Raw genomic sequence first — 19,031 nt, 5'->3', positions numbered from 1 at the left:
CGTGCCGGAAACACGGCACTTCGTGGCAAACTCCGATTTCGTGCGTGACCGTGTTGAGCTAAAAAGGCACGACAAAACACGTACGAGCTAACACGAAAAAACACGAACAAAAATTCCCAACTAAAGTAATAAAAAAAATAGCGAACACGACTTTTGTTAATTGAGTCTTTTCGTGCCATATTGAGTCAATACGGTCACGCACAAGCTCGGAATATGAAACACGGCACTCGTGTCAATGCCGTGCAGCGATGAGCCACGATCAAAAATCACTGACAATTCTCATCTTAATTTGCTAGAGTAAAACTTTCGATAGTTGAAGCCACCGATACCATTAAAATATCGAAGTTTGAATGCAATAAGCAGAATATTTAAATAATAAAATCTAATTATTTATTGAGATCAATAAGAACAAATCATATACATACATACATCTGCCCGCAATGCGAAGCAGAATATGCGTAGCTCCGTTATTCGGTTTCTGCTTTACTATCGCTTACGCAGTCGTTGCCTAGCGACGGTAACTGTAAACTTTTGGCGTTTTGCCTTTGCAATTAACATTAAATGGTGGCTTTATTTTTTTTACAATCAAACAACTGTATTCGATTGCCCAATGTATACATTAATACGAATGTACATACATGCTATATTCATACACAGGCATACATACATACATACATATGTATGTTTCTCTTTACTTTTTCAACAATACGTAGAGAACCGCACACATAGACACGAACTGTTGCTTGTTGTGTGTGTGAGTGTGTGTATGTGATGTCCCCAACTATTTGATATTTGTTGTTGCTGCATAAAGTTATTAATGAAAACCCTAATGCCAAATGCACTAAGCAAAGAAAAAAATGATTTTAAAAATGTTATATAATTTTCAATTAATTAACATTTCTTGCTCTGTCAGTGCAAGACGAATGTACATACATACATATGTATGTACATACATACATATGTATGTACATACATACATATGTAGATACATATGTACATACATAGATGTGCACATATGTATGGACATTCACACATTAGTGTCTCACATTTTGCTTTGGCTATTTCAATCGTTTGCACGCAACTACACGCACAGCTGCTTGCATGTGTGTGTGTGTGTGTGTATGTATACTTAGTTGTCCCCAACTGTTTGATATTTTGTATTGTTTGTTCTGCCTGCTTTTGTAAAATGCATATTTTGAAAATCCTTGAATGCAAAGTTGTAGATTTAGTTACGTAGATTACATTACCCAAATTTTAAATCGATCGGACTAAATTTATAACACAAACTTTTCATTTGAAATAGTGAATAAATATTTAAACCCCAATAATTCAAGCTCCAACACAAATTTAAGTATGCAGTTTTGTTTGTATTCTTTAATTGATTTTAGAAACTAAGTTTTAAGTCGATCGGTTGAAAAATGCGGATTTTTCAAACAAACTTTGGAGCTACTTTTCCCCCCTTTGGAGCTCGAATTTTCCAAAATGTGCGCATCTACACCATGATAGGATACTTGAGCCCAAATTTCAGCATCCTAGCTTTTACCGTTTGGGCTGTGGGGTGTTGATTGTGTTTCAATTTTTCCACGGAAAACTCCCCCTTTTTCATGCCCCAGGAAAAATGGTGGAAAACCAAGTATACAGTTTTTCTTGTATGTATGTATGTATGTAGAGTATACAAACTATGTTTGAAGTTAATTGGATGAAAATTGTAGATTTTTCATACAAACGGTGGAGCTCGTTTTCCCCCCTTTGGAGTTCGAATTTTCCAAAACCGCTTCTTAGTGCTCACCTACACCACTGAAGACAACATGTGTCCAATTTTCAGCCTCTTAGCTCTTACCGTTTGGGCTGTGCGTTGATTGCCAATCAGTCAGTCAGACAGGACAAACTGTTTTATATATATAGAGATACTTATGTACTGCTGTTGATCCAGGAATTTGTGTGATAAACAACTAGAAAAAAGCAAAAAAAAATTTGGAATTGCTAAGGCAAATATCAAGCAAGATATATAGTCAATATCCCTGACAGCTTTTCAAACAAGTCAACCAGTTTTTTTTCACTTGTGGAGAATTTTTAAATAAGCGACGAGCTCGGCTTTTTAGCTCAAATATAGATGAGTACATATTCTTAAACATAAATTTAAAGTTCTTAATACGGATATATGTATTTATCGTTTTTACGTTTAATAGTTATAACATGTTCGTGTTGGGCCGTGTTTAGAAATCTTTTTTTGTCGTGCGTGCGCGTGCCTGTTTCCAATGGTTCATTTCGTGGCCGTGTCATGTCGGGCCGAAAATAGCCGGCCCATGCCTATTTCTAGTATGAAGTGAACAATTTCTATTTCTATAATTCAAAAATCATTGAATGCCAAGTTGTAGATTTAGTTATGTTGAATAAGTACCCTGAAATTGAAGTTGATCAAACAAAATTTATTACACAATTGCAGTTTTAAATGGTAATCGAAATGCGAATACAATTATTATATTTTGCACGAATTGCAAGATTTGTTGTTGGTAGACGGCAAGATAGCCTCTCCGTATGACGTAGCTGCTACGCAATGTTTCAAAGTAGTGCTCAGCTTGCTGTGCAGAGCAAGTTACAATAAAATGAGCACTTTTTGAGTTTACAAAGCAATATTGAAGTTAATCGGATAAAAACTGCAAAATTGTTAAACAATCTTTGGAGCCCATTTTCCCCCTAAGTAGGTCGAATATTCCAAAATTGCTTGCAACTGCTTTGCGTTGATAAAAAATTAGTCAATCAGGACAAACTATTTTAAATATATCGAGATATAAAATTTGTAATTTTATCGATTTTTATTATTTACTTTTTTTTTTTTTTTTTTTTACTGATATTGCTCATGATTTGGAGGATTTCTAAACGTGAAGCTATTTACAGGATCTCCCAATACAGCTGGATCATCTATTGGAGGTGAAGGGTTTCGAAATTGTTCAGCGGATATTCTTGTGAATAAAATTCCAACACCTTCAATAAGGGCTAGTAACACCCCGCCGATTATAGCACTTCCCGCCATTGCTGGTACACCTAAAATTAAAAATAAAATAAGATTATAAAAGAATCAAACATCATTCGAAACAAACCGAACAGAAGTTTTAAAATGGTATCAAAATTTGTCCGGTCTTAAACGAAATACCGCATGTTCTGTGTGTTTGTGGAGATGAGGTATACTTAGAGTCAGTTCATCTGGTTTTCTCCCATATAAAGCATTCTCCCATTACTTGTTTATTTTTGACTTTTTGTGAACGATGATTTACGTTCGAACGAACGTCGTAGAAGTTTTGATTTAAAAATCGGGACGTTCCGCCAAAATAAGGACGCCTGGCAACGCTGATATGTAAGTTAACTAAAGTCAACCGGACCAGAGTCGATGACCGAATGTCCACCACAAGAAGTTGTGAAGAATTTTTGAGAAAACACATGTGTAAAACTGTAAAAAAAATAAATAATAAGCCCCGGCACTAAGTGTTGAGCTAGTTAAAGAATCATCAATTTAATCATCAGCAGCGGACAACTACCACGCTGCTACCACGTCACTACCGCACCACCACCACACCACTGCCACGTACGTCTTCAGCGAATCTTGTCTTAGAATAATATGGAATTCATGTAAGTGAGCCCTTTCACTAAACATTTCCAAAAAAATTAAGATCTGTATAAAATATATTCAAGTTTGTGTGTTCGAACAATTTCTTATATATAAAAAATGCACTGCGAGGTTACCTTCTGCAGCTCCATAGTAAGAATGCACATGTTAATAAGTGAAACTTCAGGCTTCGGGCTGTGAAATTCAGAATTTGATTGATAAGGTATCTCAGTGGAGTTTGTTTTTGTTTAGTGCCTGATGAAAAGAGGCATTTAGGTGGTCTACTATTATCCTTACTATACATCCCGCGGAATTTATAGTATTATTATTTTTATTATTATTATATTGTTGTTACATTGATAGTTATGCAGTAGCGCATACATTGTTTCACTTTGTATTTGATTTATTTTTGCTGTTTTTGATGCCCCGTTCAACATTGCAGAGAAGTACGAGCCCTGCTGTCTTTGCTGACTTTGTCTAGGTTTTTTTTGTTTGCTTTGTTTTAACGCGGTGTTTTGGATCTTGACTGCTGACGCATGGTTTTTTCTATGCAGTTAAAACCAGCTGCCAATGAGCTCTCCCTTCTTTCAGTATAGGAGTGCTAACCAATACTCTAGCGACTCAGAATCTGATGGTAACGAACGCATTCGAAGTTCGACACCAACACGCACACATATAGACCCCCCAATAAGCGGAGGCATGGATGAATTGAGACGTTGGTCAGCGAAGTTGCCGCAGTACGCATTGCTCCGGCCGCGGACCTGGTCCAGGAAATTAGGGTATATCAAGCTATAGAAATTGGGGATGGTGTTCGTTGTGACGAGCCGTTGATGCCGTCAAGTGCTTACGCGAATTTGCGGGGGCACAACGATGGCTGACGCCATTATCAGGCTGTTATAATTATTCGGAGCAAAATTAGCGGTCCCACAGATGCCGTGTTGGCCTCGTTTGGCAGTGTTGAACCTCGATGCGATTATAAGTCGCCTTGATTTTACATACAGTGACAAGCGTCCGATGCACGTCATTGAGCAGGAGTTGGGCACTCTAAGACAGGGTAGCTTAATCCTTTTACAATACTACGACGAAGTAGAAAAAAATCTCACATTATTGACCAACAAGGTCAACTGGTCTTACAATCCAACAATGGCAAAGGGCCTATGTGAGAAATTCCGTGACGACCCGTTAAGGGTTTTCATATCCGGCCTGAAAGGCAGCCTCACGGATGTACTTTTTTCGGCGTAGCCAAAGGACTTGCCGTCAGCGTTAGCATTGGCGCAGGAGGTTGCGGCCAACCACGAAAGGCATAATTTTGCAGCCATTTTTGCAAGAACCCAGGAGGAAAGGAAACATAGGCCGAATATTAAGATTCAAGGTCGTCAGCGGGACAAAAGCCCTCAGCAGACAGACCCAATAAGCGGTGCAAAAAACCCGCAATTTAACAGGCAGTATAGGGCGCAGGTCCATTCGGATCAGCGCAGTGGTGGACAACCGAATAGTAAAATACGCACGAGCCTATGGACGTTGACCCCTCTTTTTCGAGGGTTTTTCAACCCTCCCGGGCGCCTGACTACCAAAATAAGAGACAAGCCCAGTCCGATCGCACAGGCCGTCAGAAGAAAAAGCACAAGAAAATCTTCATCGAAATTTCATCCGCCCTCATAAGGCGTTGGGGGGCGTTCGCTAGGTGGAATCGCTATTCACTAATCGGCCTCGATATATTAACACAGGCATCGCTTTTCCTGGCTTTCGGTCAGCTGAAATGGAGCATGGAGCGTGAGCAGCTCTCGTTTCATACCTGCGCTATTGTCAATTTTACCGATATCGATTTCGGGGAGGCGCATCTGCCTCCTTTGGGGGAAAATTGAAGAGTCAGTAGGCATAGGTCTAGAAATATTCAAGTGCAGTTCTCTGAAAGGCAGCAACGAGGATTCCAGAAATTGCGCAATATCTTGTCGTCTGAAGATGTCATGCTTCGGTATCCTGATTACAAAAAGGCATTCGATCTAACAACAAGAGAGGTCAATTACGTCACTAATGAGAGAGAGAGTTATTATCTGTATGCGGTCTTTACTGACAACCAGCCTTTGACCTTCGCAGAGCCTGTTGTTGTTTCCAGAATCAGATAATTCTGGAAAAGACGCGCTTCCCGTCAAAGCGAAATAGGGTCGGCCGAGGGCGGCCTCAATCTTGAGGGGGGAATAGTTTCCTAAAGTCAACAGGACCAGAGCTGACACAGCATTTGACCGGATAATCGTGCATAGCTGGCAACCACTGCCCATTGCATGGCCCCTATGAATAAATGTATGCCAGCTTTAAGAATAAGAATTGTATGCAGTTTTAGTTTTGTATTCGACTTTAAGAGAGACACGTCTCCTAAATATACTACTCCGGCACTCGTCGTTATTAATAAACCATAATTTTTTTATTGCTGTGCCACAAGGCCAGTAATTTGGAAACTGCATTGAAGTTAAAGTAATTTGTACATACATTTAATTTTTTGACGCAGGCGCTATCTATCCTCATTGCATGTACATACAAGGTGCGTTCCAGAGTAAACAGGACTTTTTGAATCTAGCGCCCCCTGGTGGCGCTATCTATATGGTGTGTTAGAATCTGCTATCTTTATCGATTGTCCAGTGAGAATTTCATGACATTTCATTGATTGGAAGTGAAGTTATTGCGTTTTAGGTGTCAGTATGTTTGTGTTATCGGTGCGAAAATGAGCTTTGAACAAAGAGCCAACATTAAATTTTGTTTTAAAATTGGTAAAACTTTTACCGAAACGTTTCAATTGATGGAACAAGTCTATGGCGATGATTGCCTATCCCGTAGCAGAGTACAGGAGTGGTTTCAACGTTTTCAAAGTGGTCGTGAGGACATAAATGACGATCAACTTGTGGGCCAATCAAAATACGTGATCACCGAAAATTCCACCGAAACTGTGCGTGAATTCATCAAAAATGGAATTGAACATCTCCAAAACATCGATTTATCGCATTTTGTTCGAACATTTAGGCTTACGAAAGGTGTGTGCACGGTTTGTTCCGCACAAATTGACTGACGACCAAAAATTGCTCAGAATCGATCGACGCTTGTGACCGATTATTTGACCAAAAATCACATTTTAACCATTAACCACTCGCCTGATATGGCATTCACCTGATATGGCACCGTGCGACGTCTACCTTTTCGGAAAAATGCATTTGCCCATGAAAGGAAAGCGTTATGCAGACGTAGAGGCCATTCTCAAAGGCCATTCAAAAGGCTTGCATACCGGCCAACGAGCTAAAACACGGAATAAGCTTAACGCTAAATGACTCCCAGAATTCTTCAGAATACATTTGTAGCGTTGTTAGCTGACGAAGCCGTTTAAAACAAACGGCAAATCGCTTGTAAATTAGCGATCAGCTGAGATGCTAGAGATGGGCATTTGTCGGCTTTTCTTGGCCGGTCACAACACGATCACGTAATTGGCTGCAAAACACACGAAACCGTATGCACGGTGAATGGATACACAAATTTTATTTGTAAACCGAATAATTAGGAGAAAGTCAATATTTCATTTATGCTTGTATACATGTGTATATGGTAGTCCAATTTTAAGGATCGATATATGTACATAATATTACTTTTGCGCAAAATATTAATTTTATGCAATTGTTGTCTCTTGCTTTTTTAACAATAAAATACAACACAACGTTTGAAAACAGACTTTGTGCAAAAAACTGGAATAAATATTAGAGGATTTCCACAGTGCCAAATGAGGCAATCAAAAACAATAGATTCGCGATTCCCAGTTTACCTGAAGAAGATAACGCTGAAACACCTAAGGACAAGTACCAAAAGCCGCCACCTATTTATCTATTCTAAATTCTATGTCACGTTCATAAAAAGGGGTAAAATAAATTATTCTAAGATACAAGTCAATGACAAACAAGTAAAAAAGCTAAAGTCGGGTGTCCCGACTTTGAAATACTCTGTACATATGTTTACAATAATTATAGAAAATAAAAAAAATTAGGAAAATAACAAAAAAAATTTGATCGATTTTACCTCTCTCGGTATTCGAACTCACGTAAAGGGTTTATAATTGCACATTTACATAGCAATTGCGTCTGTGTGAGTGTATCGGCCTATGCGCATCAATTCGTGTCTGTGTAAGCATTTTCGCAGTCAACCAAACAGCAACATCAACAACAGCCGCGGGCAGCGCTTGAGCAGCGCTGCAGCAGCAAATATATTTATAGCTATAACTTCTTGTTAAATCGGTCTATCATAGTGAAACTTGGCATACGGACACATAATAACTAACTGGGGGTATATCCAAAATTTTAGTTCGAAATTCCAAGAATTACGGGAGTTACCATTTGCGGGGTAGAAGGGGGAGGGAGGGAAATTCCAAAATATACATTTTCTGCGTATTCACATAAGGCATCTGGGACTAAAATTTTGTGTTCCAAGGTCTTATAGTCTCCGAGATATAGGCGATTATACGAATGGAAAATCGGGAAAACCCCCATAGGGGGGAAGTGGGGGGAAAATCAAAAAAATTAAACAAGCTCGTATAGAATACACACATAACGCATCTTTGTGCAAAATTTGGTGCCTCTATCTCTTATAGTCTCTGAGATCCAGGTGTTCATACGGACGGACAGACAGACAGACAGGGCTAGATCGACTCGTCTCGTCATGCTGATCAAGAATATATATACTTTGTGGGGTCTGCCACGCCTCCTTCTGCCTGTTACATTTTTCAGCTCCCGCAAACCTAATATACTCTTGTACATTTCATGTACAGAGTATAAAAACCTATTGATCAGTGATCACCGACACTGGATATCATATACATAAAAAAACAAGAAAGAACGCTACAGTCGAGCAAGCCCGACAGTAAAATAGCATGTACTCTCCACAAAAAAAGGAAAATTAAAACAAAAAAATATTAAAAAAATTAAATATTAAAAAAAATTGAATTAATTAATTAAATTAATAAAGAACATTTATTTGATACATACACAGAAGACATGTTTATGTACAGTTTTAACAGCATACAGGGTGCGCCATCTTTCATGTCGGTATGCAAACACTGAATAACCTTGTCATTAGTGAACCGATTGACTTGAGTACCAAATTAAATAAAAATATCTCATACTTGAAAATCGGTTGTTTATTTTCAAAGATATTCAACGTTTACACACCGACATAAAACATGGCGCATTTGCGTGTATGTATGCAGCACAAAATTGAATCAAAGCAGCAACAACAAAAACAGCAGCGAGCAGAGCTGCAGGCACTTTCTATAATTTTCTTCAGAATTGACCTATCATGATGGACACATAAGCACTAACTGGATGTAACTACCAAAATTGATTTCAATATTCCAAGAATTACGGAAGTTATAAAAAACAAGAAAGGAATGCTAAAGTCGAGCAGGCTCAACTCTTAAATACCCTGTACCACCCCACAAAAAAATAAATTGATTTAATTTAATTAATTAACTAAATTAAATATAAAATATTGCATACATGCATACATACATTTACATCAGAATCGTGCCTATGCGTGTTTGTGTACTTGTACATATGTATGTATGTGTGCATTGCGCATGGTTATATGTCTATAACTTTCTTTCTGATCAACCTATCATAATGAAACTTGGTATACGGATATATAATTATTAACTGGATGTGTCTACCAAATTTTTTTATTCCAAGAAATACGGGAGTTATAGAAAATCTTGAATAGGGGGAGAGTGAGAGAGAGGAACAAACTCGTCCTTTCTCGGGCTCAGGAGAATCTGTATACCAAGTTTGGTTATTCTAGCTCTTATACTTTCTGAGATCCTTGCGTTCATACAGACAGACAGACGGACATGGCTATATCGACTCGGCTTGTCATGCTGATCAAGAATATATATACTTTGTGGGATCTGCCACGCCTCCTTCTGTGTGTTACATGTACACTCGCATAAAACTAATAAACCCTTGTACCCTTTGGGTACAGGGTATAAAAACACGAATTTCGGGGGAGTGGGAGTGTATCAAAATAAAAAAAAAACCTGCCTAGGGCTCAGGGGAACCTGGATACCAAGTTTGGTCATTCTAGCTCTTGTACCTTCTGCGATCCTTGCGCTCATACATTCGCACAAAACTAGTATAGCCTTTCACCCTTTGGGTACAGGCTATAAAAATTAAGGAGATGCTGCCTGATCTTTCGTGTATAGGAAGCAGAATTACGCCATAACTTCAAAAGGACGGAACAAAACACAACTAATAGAGCTAAGCTAAAAACGTCTCGTGCGAGTCAGACACAAATTAGGCTTCAAATATTAAACATACCATTGCGCGCCGCTAATACTCCTCCAGTAGCTGCTCCACTTATAATAGAATTCCACGGATCTTCTTTTTTTCGGAAATGTACAAGAGTGCAATCAATTGTACTAAACATTCCACCCCAAACTGCAAAATTTCCAGCAATAACAGGTGATCGAGTCTTAATTGCTGACATGCTACCAATCTGAAAAATTAATGGGTGTATACATACAAAATGTTATTTTAAAAGTTACAAAAATATTTCGTTAAAATTGAACATAATTTTAAAGCATAGGACAAGAAAGGAATGCTAAAGTGGGGCGGGCTCAACTCTTAAAAAACAAAGAAAAAATTGAAATTTAAAATTTAATATTAAGAAATATAAATTAACTAAATAAATAAACTTTAAAAAAAATATTCAAGTGTTTATGTGCAGTTTCAACAGCATTCAGCCACAATAACAACAGCTGCGGGCAGAGCTTGGGCAGAGATTACATTTACTGGGGTGCCACAGAAATCTGTTTCGCCCAAGTTTTGCCTCAAAACCAATTATCAGTGCAATTATTGCAAATCTGGTTTGTTTTGCCACGAGTTTTGATTAGCAAAGACATTTTTCCTCATAAAAAATCATTGGGATATAAACCCTAGAAACAATCTGCATCAAAAATATTTTGCATATCCTATGTAAATATTATTAAATTACTAAATTACTATTGAAATTCTCTGTACATATGTTTAAAATAAATATAGAAATTAAAAAAAAAGTAAGAGAAATACAAAAAAAAATTTGGATCGATTTTACCTCTTTTGGTATTCGTACTCACGTAAAGGGTGTATAATTGCACATTTACATAGCAATTGCGTCTATGTGAGTGTATGTATGTTTATGCTCGTATATTCGTGTCTGTGTAAACATGTTAGCAGTCAACCAAACAGCAACATCAACAACAGCCGCGGGCAGCGCTTGAGTAGCGCTGCAGCAGCAAATATATTTACGGCTATAACTTCTTGTTAAATCGGTCTATCATAGTGAAACTTGGCATACAGACACATAATCACCAACTGGGGCATTTTCCAAATTTGAGTTCAAAATTCCAAGAATTACGGGAGTTACGATTTCTGGAAGAGAGGGGGGAGGGAGGGAAATTCCAAAATACACATTTTCTGCGTATTCACATAAGGCATCTTGTTGACTTAAATTTGGTGTTCCTAGGTCTTATAGTCTCCGAGATATAGGCGATTATACGAATGGAAAATCGGGAAAACACCCATCACAAAAATAAAACAAGTAAAAAAGCTAAAGTCGGGTGTCCCGACTTTGAAATACTCTGTACATATGTTTACAATAATTATAGAAAATAAAAAAAAAAATAAATAAAAAAAAAATTGGATCGATTTTACCTCTCTCGGTATTCGAACTCACGTAAAGGGTGTATAATTGCACATTTACATAGCAATTGCGTCTGTGTGAGTGTATGTATGCCTATGCGCATCAATTCGTGTCTGTGTAAGCATTTTCGCAGTCAACCAAACAGCAACATCAACAACAGCCGCGGGCAGCGCTTGAGCAGCGCTGCAGCAGCAAATATATTTATGGCTATAACTTCTTGGTAAATCGGTCTATCATAGTGAAACTTGGCATACGGACACATAATTACTAACTGGGGGTATTTGCAAAATTTTAGTTCGAAATTCCAAGAATTACGGGAGTTAGAGAAAATCGCATTTGCGGGGGAGAGGGGGGAGGGAGGGAAATTCCAAAATATACATTTTCTGCGTATTCACACAAGGCACCTTGGACTAAAATTTGGTGTGCCTAGGTCTTATAGTCTCCGAGATATAGGCGATTATACGAATGGAAAATCGGGAAAACCCCCATAGGGGGGAAGTGGGGGGGAAAATCAAAAAAATAAAACAAACTCGTATAGAATACACACATAACGCATCTTCGTGCAAAATTTGGTGTCTCTACATCTTATAGTCTCTGAGATCCAGGTGTTCATACGGACAGACAGACAGACATAGATCGACTCGTCTTGTCATGCTGATCAATAATATATATATTTTGTGGGGTCTGCACGCCTCCTTCTGCCTGTTACAATTTTCACCTCCCGCAAACCAAATATACTCTTGTACATTTCATTAAACAAACTTGTATAGCGTACACACTTTGTGTGCCACGTCTCTATCTGTGTGTTACATACATACATTCGCACTAAACTAGTATACCCTTTTACCCTTTGGGTACATGGTATAAAAATGTTTGATTGATTATACATCCTTTGACTCAGACAAACGCACCTAACAAACCTACACTACATCGATCCAACCATACAGAAATCCTGCCAACCTTATCAAAGTTACACAAACTTTGCCTCACCGCCTGATTGCACCACACTTGCAAGGGATTCAGGATGTTGGACATTACTTGGATCAAGTGGTTAATACCAAAATGTTCAATTTTCTTTTTTATGTTAAGTTATTATCGTCCCTCTCCAACAATAGACACATTTTTCTCGCGAACTCTCTTATCTCAACATATAATTAATTATAAAGTTCCTCAAAAGATCTAGATGCATAATTTAGGCTATCACTGTAATATACTTCAGTACGCGAACAATGTGCAAGGGAAAAATATACATTAAACTCATCTAATTCGTACTGCAACTCCAGACGAACGAGTACAGACTCAACAGGCCTACTGACAGGTCACTACTCAGTAACTGCCCATCACAAGAAAATGGGCATCTCAACTGATGACAGATACAGGAAATGCAAGAAGCCCAAGCGATAAAAAACGTTGAAACAAACGAAATATAAAGTGATATATCTGATTGCGTATACGATTGCTTCGCTGACTAGTGGTTGCCAAACATAGCAAGGTGCTAACGAATAAATGTTCTACATCCACAGCTAACTGAAGACCCTGGCAGTCATGGCTATAAAAATGTAACCTTATTTGTTTTAACTTTAAAAGAGGGAGAGAGAGTTAACATTATATAATAATAACTAAAAACTGATTGTAAGCTCTATTTCGTATACTCTTTTAAATGCAAAAGATGAAAAAAATCATATAATTATATCTACAGAAGTATGCAGATAAAAATGAAGCCCTCTATTGATGTTGCAATATAGTTTGAAATATATATAACGTATGATGCAATGCAAAATTTACCAATCTTCTACTAAGCCCAGATGGAGCATTTCGAAATCCTTTGATGGCTTGAAACACGCCGCCTCCAATGCATCCCATAGCAAAAGCACCACCACAGTCATCTACAATTCGATACGGACACGGCTCTCGAGCATATTCTTCCATAATTATGTATATTTAGAATCACAGATTCTCTAAATAGAGGTCACAACAAATGTTGAGCGAGCCAAACTTCCACGTGAATTTCGTAAAAATGCTTTTACAGCCAATTGTTATTTAACACTCTGTATTAGAGATGAGATTTGTGACAAAATTCCACATAGCTGAGGTACAAAATCGATTAACACTGGCAGCAATTTTGTCACGGAAACAGAACAGGACATCGAAAACCGTGCACAGCCTTACAAATCCCATCGGAAATCAGACTGTTTTTTCTATAAAAAGATGGCTTAAAATTGTGGTGTCGTTAGCAAATATAGATAAGACAGCCACGATACCAATTTTTTTACACGAAAAATAATGGCAACATTACAAAAAGCGGATAACAGCTAAATGTGTTTTTATTAAACAAAAATTCCCGCTTCCCGCAATTTCGAATTTTTTCCCTCAAAATAAGAACCAACTTTGTAAACATTGCATTGACCATGCATTGACTTTTTTAAAAGTGACATCGATACACATCGACTTACATCCCTTATCACAAATATAAACTGCCAAAAATCGATGTCAAAATCGATTCATTTGAATAATTTTTTTAATCAACAATGCATTGATTCTGAAAAAAGTCGCGATTAATCGAAGTTTTTCACATTACAACTTATATTTCGGCAAGAGTGAAGAGTAAGTAAGGAATTTATCTGGGGTGCCACAGAAAACTCCGGTGGTTTCCGCTACAGTTGTTTTTAAAAATCCCAAAAAATACGTCGGTGCCACAGAACTTCGAAATATTTCATTTTTTCGAACTTCCCCTCCAATCCAGCTGTGAGACCCAGCTGACTGTCGACGCTTACATTTGACTGACTAATCCTATATAAATCCTATAACGCACTAAGCTGTAAATTTGACTGAATAATTGTGTTTAAATTCTGTATCGTACTAAGTAAGTTAAATAAAAACAAATATACCATTTGCGTTAATATTGGCCCGCGAAAATTCACTAAAACGCCAACTAATTGTTGACAAAATACAACGCAAATGTTTAAGAAGCGTATCTGATCCCATTAAAGAATTCCACTTATGTTGCTTATTAAAACTTTAATTTATTTGTAGTATTCTTAATAACATAATTTTGACTAAAATTGTGTCGTCTTGTAATGATCTACTTGTATGTTTTCCCTTGAGAGAAAATTGCTATTGAAAAATGAATTTAGAAATTACAATTAGATATATATATATATATAATATAATATAATTGACTGAGAGGTAACGGCGCCCGCTAGCGCTAATACCAAGTTACTTCGTTTTCGCTGAAACTGCCAGACAGCTGTCATACGCGCCGTCTCGTATGAGCGGTGACAGCAAAGGAGGAATCCCAAAAAAAATAAAATAGATAAATACATATAAGTTATACACATACTTGTATAACAGAAAACCACACTTTCTACTATACATATATACATTCACGATTTCATTGACAATCCTTACACATGAACCCATATTCTTTTCATATATTTACGTACATATTAATTACCCAATTTTTTTTATTTATCATTTCATTTGCATTTATATTTCATGTCACTTTTGTTTGCTTACAACAAAAAAAAATCACTAACGGTGTCGCCACGCTGAAAATATGAGCTGCGCGCACATGTGGCAGTCATAAACAGTCTAAAAATATACAGTCCAATTAAAATACCAACAAAAACATACAACGTTTTGGGCTGCACGCACACATGCGCACTGTAGGTAGCCGCAACCAATGTCACAGTCGCAGTTAGAAAAAAAGGACGCTCAACGACTAGGCAGTAAAGAAAAGGGGAAATATACATAGGTCGACCAATAGGGAACGCAGGACAACTAGGCGATAAGAAGGGTGCGCATATGCACACATAGCATTTTACTTTACATACTTGTACTTGTACTTTGTTGGTGTTCATATATGCCCCACATCGCTGAAGTTGATCGTACTGTCAATGTCACACGCACTTGACCGTATAATGAGCTACGTATGGGCCACGCATGTGCATATGAAGCCAACGCAGGCAGCTATTCTTAGCTATTGTTAGAATAACGGCCGCGCATGTGCACAAAACAACCACCAACCGGGTGCCATGTCTACCTACACCTACGCTAGATATGCACGCATTGACTGAGCTAGCTGCATATAACACCCCAGCAACGATTTATTTTAAGAATCACTTATTAGTAATAATTAGACCTACGCGCATTCTCAATTTTGTATATAAACCCCTGAATTTCATTCAATAAACAGACAGAACCACAAGAACACTCGTGTAGCTCTGATCTCACATTCCCTTTCAGCTCCTCCGAATTACACTTGGTTCAAGTACCGATTGTAAAATACTCAGCTACTAGTTTATTACTAGGCTAACTCAACAAACAACAACATACTTTACATTCCAAATGAATAAGCAATAGCTGATACGAGAGACAAAAACACCATGTACTAGTTATCAGCGCTAGCATGTAAGACAATTGTAGAATCTTATTTTAATGTAGATCGTAAGTGAAAATTGTATAAAAACCAGGCACTTGCCGAAAATAAATTGAGATCATCCTTAGAAATTTAAGCGTTTGGTTTATTTCTAACCCTCTGGGAGAGCGAGTGATCTTGCTCTAGGTGAACTCCAACTTGATGCGTATGAACTATGCATCAAACGGCATAACTCCTACCGTCATTTTCACCAAATTCATGTACACAAATAATGGTTAATATTCACGTTCCTTCACATTAAATGTACTATATATCTGTAACCATGTAATTGGAAATTCTTTTTTTCATAGTCGCACTGTCCATAATGATTAAAGTAAAGCAGCATAAGTAGGGGCGGGACGCCACCTTTCCTGTCCGTCCGCACATGGGTAGTTCTCCTTTTCAGGGCGGCCGTATCCATGTAAATCCGTTTCGTTTCCCGTATTACGTTTTTTTTATACCCTGTACCCGTAGGGTAAAAAGGGTATATTAGGTTTGTGCAAAGTATGTAACATGCAGAAGGAAGCATCTCCGACCCCATAAAGTATATATATTCTGAATCAGCATGACGAGAGAAATCGATCTAGACATGTCCGTCCGTCTGTCCGTCCGTCTGTCCGTCCGTCTGTCCGTCCGTCTGTCCGTCCGTCCGTCTGTCCGTCCGTCTGTCCGTCCGTCTGTCCGTCTGGATGAACGCAAGGATCTCAGAAACTATAAAAGCTAGAATAACCAAAGTTGGCATCCAGATTCTCCTAGGTCCGGGAAAGGACGAGTTTATTTATTTTTTTTAATTTCCCCCTCCCTTCCCACGCTGCAGAATTTCGTCAAAAGCGTCCACATTTCAAATGCTACCTAAACCAAACTTTGCACACATAATTTATATATAATTGTCTATGTTGTTCATTCAATTCGGTCAATTCTAAGCAAAGTTATTAGCAAAACAAATTCTCGCCAGTACAACCCCCCCAAACTGCAGTAACAAGTTCGCTCTTCTTCTTCCTCTTTTTGCTGCTGCTTTGGGCGCATAAAACTCAGTGACGGAAGTTTACCTGGAAGTTTACAGGGTATTACACTGTCGGGCTTGCTCGACTGTAGCGTTCTCTCTTGTTTGGTTTTATGCAAGTTATTTTTGGTTTGAGTTCTATTTTGTATGTTGCGAGTCGAATTAATTGTAATGATAGCTTTGTTTGTAATAGATAGAGATTCCGAGGTATCGCTTATTGTGCGAATCACGCGGACATAGGGTTGGACCCATTCGTTCAAGGAGAGAATCCGATAAGCTAGCCGACATTGCCCAAAGGGAGAAAAGCGTGACCGTAACAATGTAAAATGAATATAGATAGGTTAGGTTAGAGTGACCCGGTGGACCGCCGAAGGCAGTAGACCTTAATGGTCCTTACCGTTGCCGGATAGTTAGAGATCGGTGGGGGTTTCGTTTAGTGTTCCATTAGCAGTGTAACGATGCTACTCTGCCGCGGGTATTTTCGCCGGCTAGAGTGTGCTGAATTTGAATAATGGCCCTCCCAAAGTTCACACAGTGAAAGGAGCGGTTTCCAAAATATCTGTACTTTAATTAATAAACATTGCCTCTACGTCCACTCCTGAACGCATCCAGACTCCGACTAACCTAAAACCAAACTCAAGCCACGTTTCTTACTTACCCTACTACAGAATTCAATACATATCAAGTTATATACTAAACTTATAAACTAGGCTTACTACTACATCCACGCCTTATGCGTCTACAGCCATCTCACTCGTAACGACGCCCTGCGTGTCGCAGCATCCAGCTAGCGCGTCGTTACACCTCCCCCTTTCCCCACGGGGCCGAACGGGCCCGATCGGTTGTGTTTTCGAATTTTGCTAGTATCGCGCCATAATCGAACGGCCGATATCTCACAGCTGGGTCGTAGAGCTGCCACCCCTCGCGTTTTGTCCACCTGCCGACGCCACCTGTAACTTCACAGTCAGCTGCTCGCTCTGCCATTTGTCGCTTCGTTGTCTTCACTCTGGCAGCTCACCATTTCCGCCGCGTGTTTGAATTCAAACTTCTAGTCGTAGACTGCGTGGCCTGCCGCCGATGGACTACATGTAGTACGGCTGGCTATGTGCCAGCGGTATGCCCGTGCTGTTTAAAGCTCTGCGTATATCTTATGCTGCGACTGCAGCCAGTGCAACGGGCCTCCCATCGGTGCCGTCGAGGTATCATTTGAGCTATATGTATGTGGTTGAAACGTAATAATTCGATTATGTCTTCAGGCTTATGTGGACGTTATTCTTCAGCTAGAAGTAGCTGCTTTGCTTGCACCGACACAACCGCTGGCCTGGCTGTGGTGGCGTAGCCGCTATGGCTGCCGCTGCAGACGGCGTTGCCTCCGCTGTTGTCGGCACCTGTTGATGCGGCTGCCGGCGTCGCCACTACTGCCTTCATCAATCTTGCTGCAGCTGCTGCTGCACGGTTGCCGCTGCTGTTGATGTCGCCACCGTTGCTGACGTTGACGCCACTGCAGTCGCTACTATCATTTCGATGTTGCTTACGCGTCATCGCAAATGGTGCTTCGCCGCTGCCTCTGTCAACGCTCTTTCTGCTGCTGCTGGTCTGTCGCTGCTGCTGACGTCGCTGCTGGCGCGTCACCATACTTTGTGTTTTGACGCTACCGCTGCTTCTGTTCTGCTGCTGAGGTCGCTGCTGCTGACGTTGCTGTGTTGGCCGCCGTGAACGCATCGGCGCGCTCGTAGTTTCCCCGCTGTCGCATGCATTTAAGGCCTTCCGATCTCGCACATGTGCCGTTCTGCCTCTACCGTCACTGTCGCACACGTGCACATGTTCGACGCGCTCCCATATGGCCGTCGCAGTGGCATTCTTTCAACACCTTCTGTTCTAGTATCGCGGCCACGCACAGTTTCAGCTGCGTTGGTACAGTCGACCATTCTGTATAGCGTAATTGGGATATTTGTCGGGGCTTTTCAACACTGCTGCAGCCAGCCGCTGCAGCCATTTGCGTCTGCCGCCCGCAAGCGCTGTGCCAACACCGGACTCACGAAGCTGTGTGTCGCTCCTGTGTCCACGATCGTATCCACTAGCAAACCGCCGCAGTCTACTTGTAACACGGCAGCAAACGTGCGCTTTGCTACTAGTTTTAACTTGTCTGAGTGGGCGTTCCCGCTATGCGTCGGCAGCATTCGTGGCTCGCACGCCCAGCCGGCCGCAGTCCCAACAATAGAGCCGTTGGGTATTCGGACAAGCATTCACTCCGTGTCCTCCCATTCCGCAACGCCTGCATATCAACAGCCCCTTCCCATCGCTTC

At 39.7% G+C, this 19,031-nt stretch overlaps 1 protein-coding gene across 1 annotated transcript; it reads right to left on the bottom strand.

Annotated features, from left to right (window-relative positions):
- Window positions 1-2,408: 2,408 nt before the first annotated feature.
- On the bottom strand, window positions 2,409-13,344 carry LOC115628655 (mitochondrial import inner membrane translocase subunit Tim17-B). Its single transcript, XM_030524824.1, has 3 exons — window positions 13,091-13,344; window positions 9,943-10,120; window positions 2,409-3,045 (listed from the first exon to the last, which is right to left on the bottom strand). Exons 1-3 carry the CDS (start codon window positions 13,232-13,234, stop codon window positions 2,846-2,848), a joined length of 522 nt encoding a protein of 173 aa, XP_030380684.1. The 5' UTR covers window positions 13,235-13,344; the 3' UTR covers window positions 2,409-2,845.
- Between the last annotated feature and the right edge of the window lie 5,687 nt (window positions 13,345-19,031).

This window comes from Scaptodrosophila lebanonensis, unplaced genomic scaffold, assembly GCF_003285725.1.
Source record: "Scaptodrosophila lebanonensis strain 11010-0011.00,11010-0021.00 unplaced genomic scaffold, SlebRS2 tig00000122-arrow-arrow-pilon, whole genome shotgun sequence".
Taxonomy (NCBI): Eukaryota; Metazoa; Arthropoda; class Insecta; order Diptera; family Drosophilidae; genus Scaptodrosophila; species Scaptodrosophila lebanonensis.
Note: the sequence above shows the minus strand (reverse complement) of the source record. Positions and strands in the feature narration are given on the sequence as shown.